Here is an 18,976-nt window from a genome sequence, read left to right as displayed (position 1 = left end):
AAATAAACTATTCATAAAAAACTTTATGTTGCAGTATTATTTGGAGAAAAATAAGAGCTACTCTTTCGCCGCTACGATTCATATATCGATTTATACATCGATAAACATTCAAGCGTTTTTCGCTGAATGGTTACAAAAGGGTCGACGAACCGTTTGAGTGTGCGCGTATGTAACGGTTTTCAAATCACCAATTCCAGCGTATGGGTGTGTATGCGCTTGTGTGTGATGTTGTTAACATTGAGGAATTACGTTCATGCGGTTACGGCTCGACGAAACGTTTGAGTGTGCGCGTATGTTTGAACTGTTATACCGGCGGACGAATAATCACAGAAGCAAAATCGGTTCATCAGTATCTCACACAATGTTGCAAACATATAATGGATAAAAAAATGTAAAACGCCCAACATGCCACTGTGGCATTGCCACATTCGATTAACATATCGTTTCTTGGTTACATCGAAATTCAGTCTTCAAGAAGTTTTTTGGCCGACAAAATGGACTGATTACGTTCTTTTCAAACTGAATCAACTGGTGGACAATGACGTCGATGCCAATATACGCGCTGAATTTTTGGCAAAGTTCAATGCAAACAAATATTTCAGATCTGTGAAAAAATGCCCAAGAAGAAATGGCTACATCATGGACGATGAATTCCGTAATTATTTGTTTGAAAACGACGTCGAAATTGAAATCGAACTGAAAAATGCCGAGCAAGTATTGCACTTTCTCATCGAGCAGTATGATAGAAACATGAAAACAAACGTTAAAAAGCACTGGCGACGTCACATGCGCAATTACTTTAAAAATTTGGGCGCAACAAAGAGACAAATAAACAAATTAATGAATTATCTGTGTGACCCGAACTCAACCAGCCAACCAAATACTGTTTAATTGCAACGATATCGGGATGAATTGAAACCGTTAGTGCCACCACTGGTACAACCACGGCAACAACAAAGACGACGACGAAGAGGGCTACAACGAAGACAACCATTGCCGGTGTCACGTGGTTGGCTGTACCAAACACACGATGACGATAACTGGTAAATTTACTAATTTTTTGTACACCAAATATTCCTTCATTCATTCATTCACAACTAAACTAAATTTCAATCAATACAATAGGTACGTGTACGAGATGTTGAATTTGCAACGAGTTATTCATGCGCACAATGCAACCAATCCGCATCGAAATTGGTCATCTTTTGTGGCGGTGCCATAATCAAGCAATGGCTTACATCATGCACGATTCAATACAGACGGATTCGTACTGCTAACAAATCTATTGTATCAAAGAGGGAGTGGTGAAAAAATTCCAAATGTTAGAGGTAGTTGGACGCATGGCGAATATAATACATTCTGGAGTCAATATGTAAATTTGGCGAAAATCAAGAAACCGGGTCAAATATTCGACTTTTCGTTCACAACCGATGGGACTTCGGCCCATTTGAAAATGATTCGGCACGCTCGTAACGCCAATACCAACGCCAACAATGATGGTGCCAATAATGCTGTTGCAAATCCAGCGCAACCAGATCCAGTGTCGCCAATCATACAACGCGCATACGATTCGGGTCAAATTAAAACAATTATAAACCAATAATTATAGGTTGTGATCCTGGCTTCAGAGAATTTGTGGCGGTGCATTTGAGAAAAAATGTCGTGAGTTGCGTGAAGATCGTGAAACATATCCCGAATCGCCATCGAAGAAGAGTGCCGAGTACCGTACCTATCTGGATTACCAGCTGTGTGTGTTTAACGAATCGTGCAAAATTTGCATCAAATTCACCGATCAAAGGCTATATACGTTGTCTAAATCAAGCATTACAACGAACCGCCAGTGACTATGTATTCGTTTTGCCAATCAATGAACACAATACATCGCAAAAGTGCAGCAAATGTGGACGTAAGCTCAAGAAACGAAAGAGTGTGCCAGAACGTCAATCGAAAGACCGGTAAGTATTTTTATATATAGCTACCTACCTATCCAATCAATACATACATGCAATTTATATTTTCTATTGTTTTTTCTTTAGTTTTCTAGTTTGCCCCAACTGTAAACCGGTCGACGATGAAGTTCTAAACGCTCCGATGAAATGGCCTGGCCGAGTTCACCAAACTTACCAACGGAAACATCCGGCATATGCAGATCCCGTATTTGAATTCGAACAGCTCTTTTACACCCTTATCAATTGCATTGTTTTGGTAATTTCATCAACATGAACATTCTTTTCACTTCAAATGATGCATTCTTCCCTTTCACCCTTTCACTACGAACCGCTTCGAATCAGAATCTGGGCAGCAATGCTTTACAAACGCTGCGAATAGCTAGCGCTATTCAGATAGGAAAAAACCATCACCGGTCAAAACGAACCAAAGGCGTACACTAGTGCAAATATATTGTATTAACGTTTTCAACGACGACTCTTTCTTATAGATATAAAATATATTGCTGCTGCATTCAATTGAAGTCAATACCTTTCCAACGGTATGTTTGAAATTTCGATCCGATAAAAATTGTTGGCAGGAGAGGTACAAAACTTTTGATGTTTGCGTATTTATATATATTAGATTGTGTTTTGGATACCGTTGGAATGGCACTGTTGTACGTCCGTACATATTTGGCATTTGCCATGTTAATTTTCTGAGTCACCTGGTCCAATTAGAATAAAAAGAAATGCATTGATAAGATAATAATTGTAAAAGTATTTCAGTTCAAAATCTTCATTGCACTAGTCTGTTTCATTGCGTCATTTCAAATTTATTCATAATATATTAAAACAATGATGCTTTCTAGACAATTAATTGTCTTGTATTAAAAAAGTCAAAAGGCAATTAATATTATTTTTAATTGGCATGGTTAACAAATGTATATTTTAATTAAATTCATTTATTCTCAACTGGAATTATTTTCAATACAAGATAGATAATAATACTATCGACATGAAAAAATACATTAAAATTAATGGATCAAACAATATTAATATACTTTTTATAATTTTCAATCAAAAAATTATCGCCTAAAAGTAGATAAATTCGTCTAACCACTATTCAATATTTTCATTTAAAAAAATTTATATCTGAAATGCTTTGCACTCTAACTCTGTATTTGGATTCTCTTCTTTCTGGATTTACAAATCAATTCAAATTGTTTCACTACAGTAGAGAAGAACGATTACTCTTGTATTTCGATGAATTTAGCCATTCAAATCTGAACAAATTATGTTTATTTTGTAAAATCTTCCGATTCCCGTCCTGATTATATCCAGATCTGTTAAAAACAACACGAAACAGATTTAAAATATTTTCCACACGTTATTTTGGTAATTTGCGATCGCTTAAAGTTCATTTGATTGAATTGTGTTTATCATGTGTCAGTACAAAAAAAAAATATCACCGATGGTTCGATTGCGATAAGAAACGTATTACTTATTTTCAGTGCACATGGACTCAAAAATCAAAATACGGTGACCTCGCCGACTTTCTCACTATGTGAATAAATATTTACATCGGGAACTTAGTAATTTTCACAAGTAGTTCGCACCAACTTGATCGATGTGTAATACAATAATGCACTTAAAACGTTTAGAATCTGTAACAAAACAAAGGTAAATTCAATAAACATTTGAATGGGTATTTTAATCTGAAATTGTTTTCGATTTTACTCACCGATGCAACAAACAACGAAACAATAAATGGCAATTGGTATTTTAAAATATTTTTGTAACTAAGTATTTGCACTGTAACGCCAATAAGCAATATAAACGTACTAATTATAAGAAGTATAATTGCAATTGTATGAAAAATCTGAAAAAAGAAGAAATTTTTACGTTATTTTAGATTGATAACAAAGCATTATATTGATATGATTTTTAGCCTTTAATTTTGTAAATCGTGAGATATTTCCATCAAATAAATGTGTGTTAATGGAGTCACAAAGGTAATGTGGGGCTTCCCAATTTTTTTTTTATAAATATCAAGTAAACGATAAACAAAAATGTCCATTGTCTCTAGTTGTCGTGCCGTATTGGACGAATGAATGTCGCCAACATGTGTCGGAACTTTAAATCGATATTAAGACAGACACGGGCAAAACCTTGAAGTTCACATTTTTCTATGTTATTAGTGTGTTTACTTATTTGTGGCTATTTTTGTTTGGATAGTAACACACCACAAAAACACCTGTTTTCGCATTACTCAATCATTATGAATGGGGGCTATGTTATGTTGAACTTACAAAGTTGATTCGTGCCATCCGAATTTTCCCCGTTGTATTCCAATTAATTGTTGATGACACCAGGAAAATGAGTGAACATAGTGCAAGTATCGATTCAATGCAAATTGGAATAAATGTCAATAAATAGTTGTCAGATGTGTAGTAGAATAATAACCCTGAGGCCAGCGTGCATAGGAACTATATCAAAATGAAAATAAAAAAAATAAACCATTTAATGGAAATTGATCAAATGCACATTCGATATAACTTACGATATGACAAAATTTCAATCGTGCTGGAAACGATTTCAAATAATTTCTATTCAATTCCAATTGTATATCCCGCTCACACTCGTTCGTCAACATTGTTTCAAGCTTTATCGGATCAATTTTTGGTTGATTTTTTAATGCGCTTCACTTTAAATCAATTCTATTTTTAATTTTGAAGACACCTCGTATTCGACGTATCAACTAATTCTGTCACAGCTTCGATGCTTCGATATTGAATATGAACATTGCACAAATTGAATCACTATGCATTCAATTTCAGGAAGATATAAGGTTTAAGCCCATTAAAAATTCCTAAAAAAAGACATTTAAGTGTTATTTATGTGAAGAATTGGCTGGCAACGAAAACTCGTAGCCAAAACAAAAACCTTATATGAATTAAGAATGAAATCATATAGATAAAACAACGTGCAATATATTCAATTTGTTTGCAGCTCATACATTAATAATCGACGTCACCGTGAATCGTAGACTTTACACAGATTCACAAAATTAAATTATATTGAAGTAAGAACCATTTATGGCAATAAAGTGGAATAAAGATCGAAAATCACAACGATAAAAAAAGACATAAGCAAACGATCCAATTAATATATGTGCACTGCAGAATTTTATATTCATTTGTTTTGTTTTGTGTTTTCTTTTTTTTTCACCAATTCGATGTTGGAATTTGAAATCAAAAATTACACCATTCCATGAAAAATACTCACAGTGCTTCTGTTCACTCAAATCGCACGAAATCAATTGAATGGGTCGGAAGTAAATGTGAAAAGGCACACAGTAAAAACAAAATCAGAAATATAAAACAAAAAAAAACACCTAATACATAACTAATTAAATATCGTTCATTGAATAAAATCGCGTTCGTTTTTTTAAAAAAACGAATATGTATGTTCTCGAAATGTTTGTCAAATTCCTTCTTTGCATGCGATTCGGCCGTCAAATTACCAAGAATAGCACATTATTAGTGAACACAAGCCTGCGTTCGTATATTGGTCTACGGGTTGTTATACACTGAACCAAACCGACTATTATTTAGCCGCTTCTATACAGAAAGTAAATTTGACTTGCGATACCGAATGTGTGCACGAGGCTAACGACAAGTCAATGGTAGCCATATATATTCGGTGCGTGTCTGTGTACTCGTAACCGAATACAATATAAATATAAACTAACATAGCAACCTCTAGTGCCTTCGCGTTCATACTGTTTCAGTGTATTAATGTGGCAGCATGCCATTCAATCAGTACTCAGATATAAATTAAAGTAAAAAAAACGCGTTATTGCCGTGTTGAATCCGCGACACATATTTTATTCGGTGTTTTCAACAAATACAGTCTTCGTTCAATACGCGTCGTTTATGTTTTTGTTTCACTTTCAGCACCAAATGCCGTATACTCGCGGTGAACAAGATATATGAACGAAATCGAAAGCAAAACAAAAAGGAAGAAAACAAGTTTGTGCACCGTAGAATATGCACTGCGCGATGTCGATGATTAAATTTTGTGTAAACAAAATTTGACGCGATTACTCATGCGCAGATTTGAAACAATGATAAACATTATGATCAACAAATACTGAGTAAATAAAGGAGAGAACAAAACATTCAAGCTATAATTATTAGAATTTTTTTTACACTTATCAATCGATTGATTAGATTCTTTTATCCAAAGGTGTGGCGTGGTCGGGCTGAAATCAAATACGATGGAACCACATGGAGAATGAACTCGTTACGTTTCATACATATATTATTGATGGGTGGTTATACTGTACTAATGATTTGGCTTCACCTAAATCGTTGGTGGATTTTGAAAGAAAATAATACTTTGAGATTAAATAAACATTTCCGATTGTTCATCAATTTAATAATGATCGATGCGTGGTCGCATTCCAAATATCGTGTATGGGAGTTTTTCGGCTAAAAACAATTTATGAGAATTCGTTCTTCATATTTTGTTTGTGATAATGAACACATTTTATCGCCAAATCCTATTTTTAACCGTTTATCAATGGCATGGTCAATGTGCATATTTTCAAGTTTCTTCAGCAATACTTGTATTGACTGGAGATATATTACAAGTAATATGTGGTTCACAGTGCTATTGTTCGATGGTCTGAGTAATAATAATCTCCTAAAGGTAGGCCATTGTTTTATATTTTTCAATTTTTCACCCTGGTCTCTTGCATTTTCCAAATGGCATTCAAAAACGAATGAAATTTCGAAATAAAAGACATCACATTAACACATCAAAACATCATGGTGAATTTCACCTTTTTATTAGCATCAACATTTTTTTAAATCTTTAAAGCAATAATTAAAACCACACACAAACAAACTCAAACAATGATAGGATATATGAACTGGATTAATTTGTAATCTTCCTTCTTGAATTAATTACGATACTCACGAAAAGCAACAACTGTACTTGCAAGATATAGAATAGAGTTCACGCCGCATACAATCTGTGAAACATAATAAAACGGAAGGACATTAAATGTTTATAGAAAATCGAAAATAAATTAGTTTAAGACGTTACCACTGCTGCGAGATAGTAATCATAGTACACAAGATTATATTTGTTTATCTTCACATACAGTAAAATCGATGCAATGAGCAGTAAAATGAATCCAACAAGATGATATAAAAATTCCTGCATAAAAATACAATGAATTTTACAATATTATCGATTGAATTTGGAATAACAAACATAAAGTGTTTTGGATATCAATCCACCGGTGCTCAGAGAAAAGATGCAAGACAACAATAAACAGGCGGAAAGAATGAAAAAGACCACAGCCAACACCAAAACCAGTAAAACTTCAGTGACGTGCACATTATAACCGTAATGCGGGATATACGGATGGTTATTGTGAAAATTATAGTAGGGATAATCGTAGAAGTTCTTCAAGAGAAGACCAATGACAACGCCACCCAAAATCTGAAAGATAATTTTATGTATCTATATCGAAATATTGATGAAACATCATTTATTTACAAGTTGAACGATTTTCAAAGCTCCGGAAAGTGTTTTCAAATAACCCTTGTTGATGATGATAACATTTGGATTGGATGTTGTAACTGTCCGAGTTACTAAAAAAACAGAACATATTTAATTCATACACACACAACAAACACATTTGCTGTGCTTATACCTGTTATGTTTGCACCATGAGACATTTTGCCGGTTCAATCTGTAAATATTCAAAAAATAAAATCTAACAATTACTATTTTTTGTGATGAATCTGAAAAATGACAGACGTTATTGAAGCTGATAACAACACATGTACTTACATCGAAAGCAATTGCAAAGCAATAATATGTACATTGCGCATTTGTTAATAAGAAAGTACGTGCATCACACATAATGTTAGTAAAAAGAAAAAAAAACCCATCCACAAAAGAAAACAATATTGAAATAAAACCAAAATGATAACTAATCACGGTTTTTCTTCACATTAAAGCATGTTTATTGTAGAAAAACTGTAAATACAGAGAATTTGGAAAAGTACGAACATGAAAGAAATTGAACACAACTACATCGGTCAATTAATATTTGGCTTAACTTAATTCTACTATTGTTTGCATTTTTGTGTATGTTTTGTTTTTTAATTCACGGAGTTTCATTTAAATTCCACGGTAAGTCTTTCGGGCAATCACTGCTGACCAAAGATATAACAGGGTGTTGAGAATACCAAGTGCCTAAAAAGTAATTAAAATTTTGATTTCAGCAAACTTAATCGACATTTAAAAATGCGTATAAATAATTACCCCAACAATAGTGTACTTGTTGTAGAAATCGTATCGCTTATAGTCTTGCAATTTTACAAGCAACCATATCGACACAATCAAATAAAGAACAAAGGCAACGGTATGGTAGATGAGTTCCTAATGTATGTAAGAAAATGTTTTATAAGTTATTACGTGATATGACAAAGATAAAGATATAAAAAAATGTATATCATACATAAATTGTTTTGGAAATGATGCCACCAGTGCTGAGTGAGAATAAACAAGAAACCAATAGACAAAAGGTGCCAATCAAAAATGTTGTGGCAACCAACAAAAATTGGAGCTCCGGTAATCCGTCATAGTAACGAGCGTAATGATGTGAAATGATTCCAACGCAAGCGGCACCAATAATCTACATGAAAATAATTCAGTTAATTAGTGACTGAATAAAAAGAGTGTAATACCAAATCATTTTATTTACCAATTGTGTCAATTTGAGTAGTCCAGGTAATGACTTTAGGTATCCTATATTCAACACAAGTGTCGAGGTGTTGTTGGATGTGGTGACAGTCCTATTGTTAATGTTTTAAAGATTGATTATTTGTTTTGTTGTTTTTGCTTTATTATGTATACTATACCTTGTAATTGTAACAGAGTGTGACATTTTTCAAGTGATTTTTGTTCTTTTAATTTCACAATCTAAAAATTATAAATAAAATTTCATTAAATTCACACATTTTTTTGACATCAAAGCGAAATTTATAAATATAAATTAATAATTTTTGATTAGAATTTTCAAACCATTTCCAGCATACATAGAAGAAAAAGATGGAGAACATACATTTATTTACACATATAATATACTTTATTTGTAAATTTAAAATCAATCGAGTGCTTTAAGGCATGGCATATGTTATTCAAAGTGAATATCTGCAAAATGTCCATTTATATAATATTTAAATATTTTTGGGAATGTATTGCAATTGTACTTTTATATTCTAGCTTAACGCCTAATACTGTTCTCAATTTGAGTTGGTTAATGTAGTTTGAATAAAATATGTGATAGAATATTTCTTAAAAGCATTTCTTCAAATAGTTTTTATATAAAAAAAATTGTGTTTTTTTTTCGTCATCTTATTAAAAGTTGTGTTTGTTTTTCACTTCGATTTTTTTTTCTGTCTAAATCAGCATCATTTAGCTTATATTCCTTTGTATGAACGACTTGCATAGTATGTGCTGATCGCATAGAGCAATCCGTTCAAAATGCCGATGATCTAAAATAACAGAAACGCATTTTGTATATTTTAATACGAACGTTTAGTATTCATCGTTAAAGTGAGAAAATGCTTACACCAGCAGCCAGAAGTTGTTTGTAAATTTGACGATAGTAGTGTGATGAATTGCGATCGTTTATAACGACAATCAGGGCAACAGATGCAATTATAATCAAAGTGGCAGCAATCGCATGATAGATTAATTCCTATTAACAAATAGATCGTATGTGTATGGGCATGATACTATGTGCAAATGTTCATTAATTTGATTTACTTACATAGATTGTCTTGGATATAATGCCACCAGTGCTCCAAGAAATCAAGCACGAAATCAATAGAATTGTTGTACAAATCAAAAATGTAACGCACATCAAATAGAAGAATAGCTCTGATTGGGCCGAAAAACCGTGATCATTAAAATGATAAGCAATTATACCCACGCAAACGCATCCCAAAATCTAATTTGTACAGATGGATTTTGTTTAATTCAAAAATTACTCAACTGAAAAATGCGATTATCATTTATCAAAAGGGTATTTACAAATTGTAAGACTTTCAAGAGGCCAGCCGGTGTTTTCAAATAGCCCGAATTAATAATAAGTGCCGAAGAATTGGACGTTTCGGTTGTTGTAATTCGTACAGTTTGCTGTTGTGACATCTTGTTAAATATACACTTCAAATTTTATGTAAAATTTCTTTTTTTATTTCTGAAGGCTTGATGGCAGCAACTGTAAGAAAAATATTTATAATCCAACACTCATCAGTCATACTGAATCTAATTGATCATAATTGAAATCTAATTGGTGAAAGAGTGACAGACTTACATAGATTATTGGAATATCAATAATAAAGTGACAGACAATGTTTTTTTTTTCGGAAATGTTAAAGCCTGCACTTTAAAATGGCATGTGGAAATATTGTGTATGCATAAAAAGTAAAAATATCCACCGAATTAGTGACGAAATGATAGCTATGATAATATGTAAAGGAGAATGTGTGTTTGAAAATTAAAATTCAAAAAATCCATTTGAATAAACAAATGAGCTATTCAGTCATATGCAATGGTCTATTATGCCAGAAATGTGGTTGATAAATTTTTTTCATAATTTTTGTTGCTACATAATAAACTACAATAATGTATCTGAATGTGACGTGCGAATTTAAGGCTGCGTGAATTTTATTTCGTTTCTTATTTTGAAAGTGAAAAAAAAATTGTCGTATAAACTTTTTTTGAACCTTTTAAACAAGTATTGACTTTTGTATCAAATGTTGACTGTTTTTTTCTTCGAATGTTGCTCACAACTTGATCATGATCAAATATTCACTAACTAAATTCAAAGTCAAATGTACAAGAGAAACCCAGGTAGATGCGAATAAACAATGCACCATTAAAATTCAGGAACCACTCTCGTCATCATCACGTTCATTGTATTTGAAGTTTTCGAAATCCAAAATATTCGGCTCGAAATCATTAATATTAAATCTATTGTATAATTATGAATGGATTACATATATATAAATCCAGTGACAAAACGTTTTCATCGACTAAATCAAACCAAATTAGAAACAATGGATTCATAGCAATTATTTAAATTTGTCAAAAGAAAATGCGTCGTTTTTTTGGGAGAACTACCGCCGCGATATATTCCGTTTTTTTTCTGTTATTGTTGTTGATGTGATTGACTGTTTAGCTGAAATTGTTTCGTTTTGAGATTTGGTTTGCATGTATGTGTATATAACCTGTTCGTCAAAATCGACGACACCGCGATTATCTCACTCTTCGAAAATGTACAAAAACAAAATGCTGACGACATCATAATATCGAGCAGCCGCGAAGAGGTTCAGCAGTGGAATGCGACAACAATCGATGATGTAATCGCCCCGACACTATTTTTTTCCCGTAAAAACACGTCAACAACAACAAAATCATAATCCATTGAATTAGCATACACACAGCGTGTACGAGGCAAAGCAACTCGATAATATAGCAGCGTTCTCAGAAAACATTTAGCGTGCGACTGATGTCATAACGCGAATATATGCATACTAGTAAATGAATCAGACTGTTCATGGCGAAAGTTGTGGCCATAAAGTTTTGTTTTACTTCTGTTCTATGCCATCAATTATTTCTACGCTGTGGACAAGTCATATTTTTTTGTCTGTCGGCACACATGCCTAGAATTTTGAAAAGAATTTTTATATTAGCTACTCTAGTATTTTGTCATTAAATGTATAACGAAGGAACATCACAGAGCAAGGACAAAGCTAGGTGAATATAGTGTGCTTCATACTGCGCATGAAGTAGATTTGAGTAAACCAAGGCCACTTTCAAAGAGAGAATTTCGATTTAAACGCGATTTGCACAATGTTTCTGTATTATACAAAAATGTCAACTTCTCATTCAAGTGGAAATGTAAATTTCTGTCCTGAGCTTGATAACAACTTTTATTTTTCAAAATATATACAAGCCATATTGAAATCAATTTACTGAGATCTTGCTACAAACTGGTTTTTATCAGTAAGATTTCAACCTTAACAAAATATTGAATCAAAAATTGTAAACAAAAATTATGATCGCATCGAAGAAGGTTTAGTTCATGTTTTCAGTTTTATTCGTGCATTGCATCTGCTCGATTTTTGATTGTTTTCATTTATCTTTATTATTATTCTCAGCAATTTAATTGCAGTCTATTTTGGAGAGATTCAGGTCGCGACTGGCATTGAGAGAACAAAATAAAACTGTGCAACTCGAACGAAACGAAGAAGAAAAAAACAGCGTTGAGTCGTAAGCGCAACTGTATAAATATTCGTAAACAATTGATTTACATTTAACTCTCATCAATCCATAAGCATATTCAATGACGACGCGCTTTATTCTCGCTGCTACTGCTTTAAAAAACGTCTTTTTTAAAAATAGGCAAATGATGTGATCATCGGCATATTTCTCAATACAACACAAAAATCTGTGTGTCCCATTTGTCATTGCTTCTCGCCAAAAAGTTCTACATGCAAGTGTCCGACTCGAATAACTGACAAATGACGGTTGTAAACTAAAAAACCAACACATTTCCCTTGAAACTATTCAAAACACGCTCGTGAATGTTTACAAAATTTTAGGCGTTGGCCGAAGAAACATAGTTCAAAGAGACAAAAAATTGCGTATCATTTTTGCCTTAAAAAAAGTTCAACTGAAGAATTCAATGAACAGAGAAGAAAAACACACACACAAATGCTACAAGTTTTATAACCAAACATGCAGACCATTCAACTAGTTGTCATCCGTAAAAAGATTCAAATACAAAGATAATAGGGTTTTTGTGTTTGGAATATTGTGTTTTGTATCTATTGGATTATATGGATAAAACTCAGACAAAATTAGAATAATGACAATGAAAATTCACAGAAGGTGTGCCGTTGATTGATTTGATCGCATCTAATATAGTCGTTTCTATAATTTGATTCGAATTCTTTTTTTTGCCTACTGTGAATTCCATTTCTACGCACTACTTTTTTTTGCTTTTTATTTAAAATCAAAATTTATTAGCCAAATATCTACGTGAAACTTAGGAACTTCCGATTGAATGAGTGGGAGTCAAGCCAATTTCTCAATTTTCAATTTGTGCGAAATGTGGAAACTATTTAAAAATATCCAAAGAGCTGCAAGAGCTCATTTATTCTCATCTTCAGTTTCAGATTGTTTTTTTTTTTGTAGAATATTTTTGATTCTCACAGAGAGTCTGATTTTGATATCGTCAGTACTATAAAAACGGTTAAAGCACACTAAAATCGATTGCATTTTGAATTACAAACACAAAAATGCACAGTTATTTATTTTTTATGCAATATAATAAATGAGCAAGGTGTTAAAAACATAGTTGGTAAACAAAATGATGACTTTTTCGATTGGAAAAAAGAAATAATTCAAAGTCAGTTAAATATGTATGAAAAGTGGAGAAAAACATTGAAAATTAAAAAAAAACTGCAATCTGTTAAAAACGACAAACAAACAAAAAAACTAGCGAATCTAGTTTCAAAACCCACCTAGATTTGTTTCTTTTTATAGAAAAATCGTGTGTTATTTATGAAAACACTATTGTCGAATACACACTTTGCACAGAAAATATGATTCTAACACTTTAAGGAATTTATTGAAATTAGAAATGCACAACGTTCGAAAAATGAATACTTGTACTGAGCACGACTGAAACTATACTAAAATCCAGATGGACAAAACCAAAATAACTCTACGCCACCGCTTGGCTGCTGTGTGTTTTTATTTTTTTCTTTCGTGATTCAAAGTGTTGACAACATTGGAGCGCGTATTTTTCACAACAACATACGCATCGAGCGTACATGTATTTGTGTGTGTATTTACTGCGTGTTTACGCTGCTTTCCAATTACAATGGATATGGATGGCGAGAACGAAAGAGTAAGCAATAAATAAAATGCGCATATGTATATATTCAGACAGAATGTTTCGATTGAACGTACGAAGTAAACATAAACAACAACGGTTTGCAAACGTATCACAAATGACTCAATACAATGTTCCCGCGAAAAAAGCTTTAGTCAATACACTCAATGGGTGTGATGAGTATTGATATAGCAATTTAATATGATATAATATATTGTCGCTTTCATTTTAATTATATTTATAAACACTTTTAACAGCAGAATATTCGTTCTTTTCCTGCTAACAAATTTGTTCGGACGGAAACAAAAGTTTCGTATTCAGATCTTGGGCAAGATAGCATGTTGCCACACACACAAAAAATGAGCAAAATCATCGATGACTTCATCACGTACAAAATACTATTCGAGGAAGCAAATTTCTTTATGAATAAAACTAAAAAACTACGCTGTAGAGATTATATGCTATTTTGATATGGAGTTCAGAATAGAAGCAGCATAATTAATGGCTTGGAATGTGTGGACTCTTGACATAATCCATAAATATTTTCAACAAAAATGAGAAACATGCTTAGGTGACGTGATACGAAGGTTCCCATTGAATTTAATCTAGTCTTAGTCTTTTCAATCCTTGAATTAATTGACCGCGAGTTGCTCATCGGTTTCGTTCTTCATATATCACACAAATAAATCTACGGGCTGAAGTCATCAAAATTAATTGTAATTATTTGATTCGATTGCGCCAAGCCCATTGAAAATCGTGAAGCATTGAAGATTTCCATATACATTACTTTGCGCATATGACGCCATTTATATTTTTATACAAACATTTATAGTCGATTCAATGTTTTTAAGAAGAATAGAAAATATAAGACGGAAAAGAAGTTATAGTGGCCACGATTAGATATGAGAAAATGAAGCCAACTGATCGCATTCTGTTTTTTTTTTTCGTCATTATTTATATATAAATATAAACAAGTCTACTTTCATATTTCCGTTCTGAGAAATTGATAGTAATCTGTTTATGTATGCATGCTACTTAACATGCAGAACCCTGTGTTCATTGACACTATTTTTGCATTCCAAGCGTCATTCGCACGTTTTACGAATCAATAGGTCAACGAAAAATTTACTTAAACAAACGCATCACGGTTTGTCATCGCTCTGATGACCTAATGCTTACTTTTGATTCGTATGCGACGTCATTGAATAATCTTTAATGATATATATATGGTCTTTAAATATACGTTTCGATGCAATTCTAATACACGTATATCGGTTTAAAGAGTGCATAGAATAAGAGTTGAAGAAAAACATTCGACTTACATGTATACATACACGTTATAGTACAAAAAAAATGTGGCTGGTAGAATATGCATGCACATATTTCAGTCAAAAGTATTTTTCTATTTGAAATTCTAACGCTTACGTTTAACATTTATTAATTGTGATTGAAATGAACCGCATTTTCATAGCGCATTCTTTGAATAATCGTTCTCGTTTTCGTCTTATCAGATATGTAATATTGCATGATGTCATTTTCATTTGCTTATAACCTTTTTTTTTTATTCTAAAACCGCACACTGAAAAGGGGGAATAAAAGTGCGGGTTGATTCTAACTTATGAGAATTCATTAAATGCAGCATGGAATCGGTTTTATTGGTCATTATAATGTGGAATTCTTTCACTCCAATTCACCCGATGTAATAAATAATCATGATATTTGACGATGAGCTCATTTTCAACGAAAATTTCCTTTGATATTTCGAAATGGAGCGATTTTTTTTTTACATGAAGCCATAATGATTGGCATCCGGAATTGTGTTAGATTGGCAATTATAACGGTGCGATGGAATTTGCTTAGTCATGGTTCTTACCTTTGACATTCCGAATTTGACATTCCAGACCCATTGAAAAAACACGCACAAATTACTCTTTTCTCTCGAATGGAACACAAAGCCAGAAAATTTTCCACAGCGTTAATTTACATCGGGGGGTATGTTGACTTCATAACATTCAATAGTCTGGATATTGTGCCATCGATGAGTCGTCGTAGGGTGCTTGATATTGATTATAAGATGTGACTAGCAAAGAATGTTGGCGCCAATGCTCACCCGCGACAGAACTCATAAAACTATCCTGCTTTTTTCTACTTTTCTTCCATATTATGCCAGAACATAAAAATCCGACATGCATTACGTTGCATGTACACATTGTGAAATCTGAGTGAAAAGTCATAAAATATGAGTTTTATTCCCTACAGTTAGTTTATGCTTACCTCCCCCCCAATACCATGTTTTCTCCAGGTCAATAAGTTCAATATTATATTGCTGTATAACAACAAGGTGATTAAAACAATTTTGTTGCGCTAGAGCTTTGGATATAAAACAACTTTATTGAAATACACAGACTGAAATATATATATATTTTTTTGTATTTTTTACATTCGAATTGAGGTTTTTCATTTCTAACTGAAAATATGTACGTCCAGTTGTTTTGGTTTAAATTTAAAATAGATATGTAACGATACAAAGAAAAATGTCCATTTGTTTTTATCTCAATAAATCTGAAGTCGTAATCAATAACAGAATGCTTGTGTGTGTATGTGTTTTACAACTAAATTGATTCTAAAGTTATCAACTATTATCATCTCTGATTTGATCAGTATGTCACAACTTAACCCAATTAATGATTTTTAAAATCTTCTTAATTTGATTAGATTCATATAATATTAACATTTTCTTAATCTCTATAGAAATTTCTGTTAAGCAGAATGATTTAATTCGAAAAAAATGTGGTAATGAATCATTCAAAAATCTTGGAAATTCTATACAGTCGGTGCATTTTTGTTTTTGTTTTATTTTTTTACGATACGCTCATACTTCAAGTTTTGGATGACGAAGTACGTATCAAATGGAATCTGAAATAAAAACAGATACATTTTATTTACGTGTGAGTACGCATTTATAGACAATTGTTGAAATTAAAAATAAAAATGCACATATTTTTGCTATTTTTTTTAACTAATAAGTATTTAATAGAAACATTATTTCAAAAGAACAAAAAAAACTCAGATTGCGTTCAAAATGATTTCGCTAAAGATTATACAAATAATGAAAAGTACATAATAATTTCAATAGTTTCACAAAAAAAATATATAATTCATTCAATCACTGATTTAAAATAATCTAATAAAAGGAATTTTATCTCCATTGATTTTCGTCTGTTGTTTCGTACAAAAATTCGATTGTAGAAATAAGAATTTGTATATGTTACAGTTAGATTTCGATTTTCATGAAAAGTGCAATCGAAGGTATACAACTATTAAAGCTATTTTTCGATATTCGATATCGATAAAAATATGGCCGTTTTTTTCATCTTCTTTCTGTTTTCGTTTTATGAATCTCTCAAAATTCATGTTTTTGACATTCGATTACACTATTCATTTAGAGTAAAAAATATACTGGAAAAATATATAAACAAAATTGCGGAATGAGATTTAGCTTGGAAATGGTACAAATTGTTCTACATGTACATCTGAAAAAAATAATCTACCGTTTCTATTTAAATAGAAAAGCTACTTAAGTGTTGAATGCAAAAAACATTTCGGTTTACGATTAATGGTAATTAACAATCATTTTCATTCAGCATTTTGATATGATGATGGTGAATCACTACTACTGCTTGAATCACCGTGGCAAAGAACAATTAAATTCTCACCGCTGCCGCTGGTCGATGGTGAACGTGACGAATGTTGGAAACCATCTGGTTGGTCTAATGATGCACGACTTGTCGAACTAAAACTGCTTGAACTGCAATCTTCTCCGTCCATGTTTTGCGAATGAACACCTACTCCATTGTGTGACAATCAATCAATATGAAAATGTGAAAATAAACAAAGAAAGTAAAATTAAGAAAACGAAATGAAAACTGGTGCCAATTATAAGATTTTGTTTTGTTTTGAATGAAACATAGAAAAAATTAGACACACACAAAAAAAAAGAACCTTGAAGTGTTCATTGATTTGTACTTTTTATAAGAGTACAACATCAGCGAAATAGAATTCTTTCAAACATTAACCGTTATTGAAGCGGAGTAACAAAATCAACATAAAAGGTGATGCAATCTATTTGATTAATGCAAATGACAGCAATTTCTTTCACTTATAAATAGAGCCATGCTCTCATAATCAGTCATTAGCAAATGTCAAAGTAAAGAACCATCATGTCGAACTTTTTCGTTGTTCTGATGCTCTGGGCTTGTGCACCAAAAATGGTAAAACCATTTTTTTTGAAGATTTTTTTTTCAATTTAATTTTTTTTTTAATTTTTTGAACATTTTTTTGTTTTCATCAAATTTTTGCAGTCAATGCAAACGATGCAGTATAATTTTGATCAGCAGCAAATGAGGAGCCCACATCAACACAACGCGATTCATCCGCACATTCAAAATGTAATGTACAATCCAGTTGCGAAGTATCCAGTAAAAAAATACCCTACCGAACAAATCACTGCAAAACCAATCAACATCATCATTAATAGACCACCGGTAGAACTACAATATCAACCACAACAGATTCAACCACAGATAACAATGCCACCATCACCACCACCTCGTCAACAATATCACGTGCCAAGGCGAACACATATTTATCGACCCGCTCCTGCCCGCACCTTTTTCGACAGACCCATTGAAGAATACTTACTTCACGCACAATCGCCAACACCAATCGCAAGAACATTCGTTTTCACTAACATCGAAGTTGAACCAGAATATTTAACGTAAATATAACAAATAATCATGACATGAAACGGATGATGATGATGACGTATCGAATAAATGAATAAGTTCAAGAGTCCATAGTGAAATTATGTTAGTATAAAAATGTGTATCACTAGAGAAACATTATTTTGGCAACATTTTTTGAATTTAGCTCAATAAACGAAAAAAAAAATACTTTTTCTTTGGTTTTGTATCTTTTTCTTTGCCTTCCATCTCTTTATTGTTATCGCATTTCAATTGTTTTTTTTTTTTTTTTTTGTAATAATAAATTTTCT

At 32.3% G+C, this 18,976-nt stretch overlaps 3 protein-coding genes across 8 annotated transcripts; 1 reads left to right on the top strand and 2 right to left on the bottom strand.

Annotated features, from left to right (window-relative positions):
• Window positions 1-2,851: 2,851 nt before the first annotated feature.
• Window positions 2,852-5,629, bottom strand: LOC116344784. Its single transcript, XM_031773524.1, has 5 exons — window positions 5,214-5,629; window positions 4,489-4,797; window positions 4,238-4,414; window positions 3,670-3,807; window positions 2,852-3,592 (listed from the first exon to the last, which is right to left on the bottom strand). Exons 2-5 carry the CDS (start codon window positions 4,579-4,581, stop codon window positions 3,518-3,520), a joined length of 483 nt encoding a protein of 160 aa, XP_031629384.1. The 5' UTR covers window positions 4,582-4,797; window positions 5,214-5,629; the 3' UTR covers window positions 2,852-3,517.
• A 1,113-nt stretch (window positions 5,630-6,742) lies between these two features.
• On the bottom strand, window positions 6,743-13,791 carry LOC116344800. Of its 6 annotated transcripts, none has more exons than XM_031773553.1 (6): window positions 13,550-13,791; window positions 7,657-7,695; window positions 7,500-7,594; window positions 7,212-7,442; window positions 7,041-7,154; window positions 6,743-6,966 (listed from the first exon to the last, which is right to left on the bottom strand). In XM_031773553.1, the coding sequence occupies exons 2-6, from the start codon at window positions 7,679-7,681 to the stop codon at window positions 6,895-6,897; spliced, it is 537 nt and encodes a 178-aa protein (XP_031629413.1). In that variant the 5' UTR covers window positions 7,682-7,695; window positions 13,550-13,791; the 3' UTR covers window positions 6,743-6,894. The 6 variants fall into 6 exon arrangements, with proteins under 6 accessions (XP_031629413.1, XP_031629416.1, XP_031629414.1 ...); XM_031773556.1 differs by lacking the exon at window positions 13,550-13,791 and adding an exon at window positions 7,797-8,117 and having other exon boundaries at window positions 7,657-7,719; XM_031773554.1 differs by lacking the exon at window positions 13,550-13,791 and adding an exon at window positions 7,797-8,117.
• A 4,310-nt stretch (window positions 13,792-18,101) lies between these two features.
• LOC116344894 lies at window positions 18,102-18,843 on the top strand. Its single transcript, XM_031773743.1, has 2 exons — window positions 18,102-18,194; window positions 18,285-18,843. The coding sequence occupies exons 1-2, from the start codon at window positions 18,144-18,146 to the stop codon at window positions 18,702-18,704; spliced, it is 471 nt and encodes a 156-aa protein (XP_031629603.1). The 5' UTR covers window positions 18,102-18,143; the 3' UTR covers window positions 18,705-18,843.
• Window positions 18,844-18,976: the final 133 nt, after the last annotated feature.

The sequence above is a fragment of the Contarinia nasturtii genome, unplaced genomic scaffold, assembly GCF_009176525.2.
Source record: "Contarinia nasturtii isolate CC-2019 unplaced genomic scaffold, AAFC_CNas_1.1 Cnas_scaffold_1182, whole genome shotgun sequence".
Taxonomy (NCBI): Eukaryota; Metazoa; Arthropoda; class Insecta; order Diptera; family Cecidomyiidae; genus Contarinia; species Contarinia nasturtii.
The sequence above is the reverse complement of the archived record's forward strand: the minus strand, read 5'-3'. Positions and strand labels throughout refer to the sequence as shown.

Coding starts and splice junctions, on each gene's coding strand:
- LOC116344784 (XM_031773524.1), bottom strand. CDS start 4,581: ATGTTGACGAACGAGTGTGAGCGGGATATACAATTGGAATTGAATAGA. Junction 3,808..4,237: donor GGATGGCACGAATCAACTTT/GTAAGTTCAACA, acceptor TTCTTTTTTCAG/ATTTTTCATACAATTGCAAT. Junction 3,593..3,669: donor TTTCGTTGTTTGTTGCATCG/GTGAGTAAAATC, acceptor GTTTTGTTACAG/ATTCTAAACGTTTTAAGTGC.
- LOC116344894 (XM_031773743.1), top strand. CDS start 18,144: ATGTCGAACTTTTTCGTTGTTCTGATGCTCTGGGCTTGTGCACCAAAA. Junction 18,195..18,284: donor GGGCTTGTGCACCAAAAATG/GTAAAACCATTT, acceptor AAATTTTTGCAG/TCAATGCAAACGATGCAGTA.
- LOC116344800 (XM_031773553.1), bottom strand. CDS start 7,681: ATGTCTCATGGTGCAAACATAACAG. Junction 7,595..7,656: donor TCATGGTGCAAACATAACAG/GTATAAGCACAG, acceptor CTGTTTTTTTAG/TAACTCGGACAGTTACAACA. Junction 6,967..7,040: donor ATTACTATCTCGCAGCAGTG/GTAACGTCTTAA, acceptor TATGTTTCACAG/ATTGTATGCGGCGTGAACTC.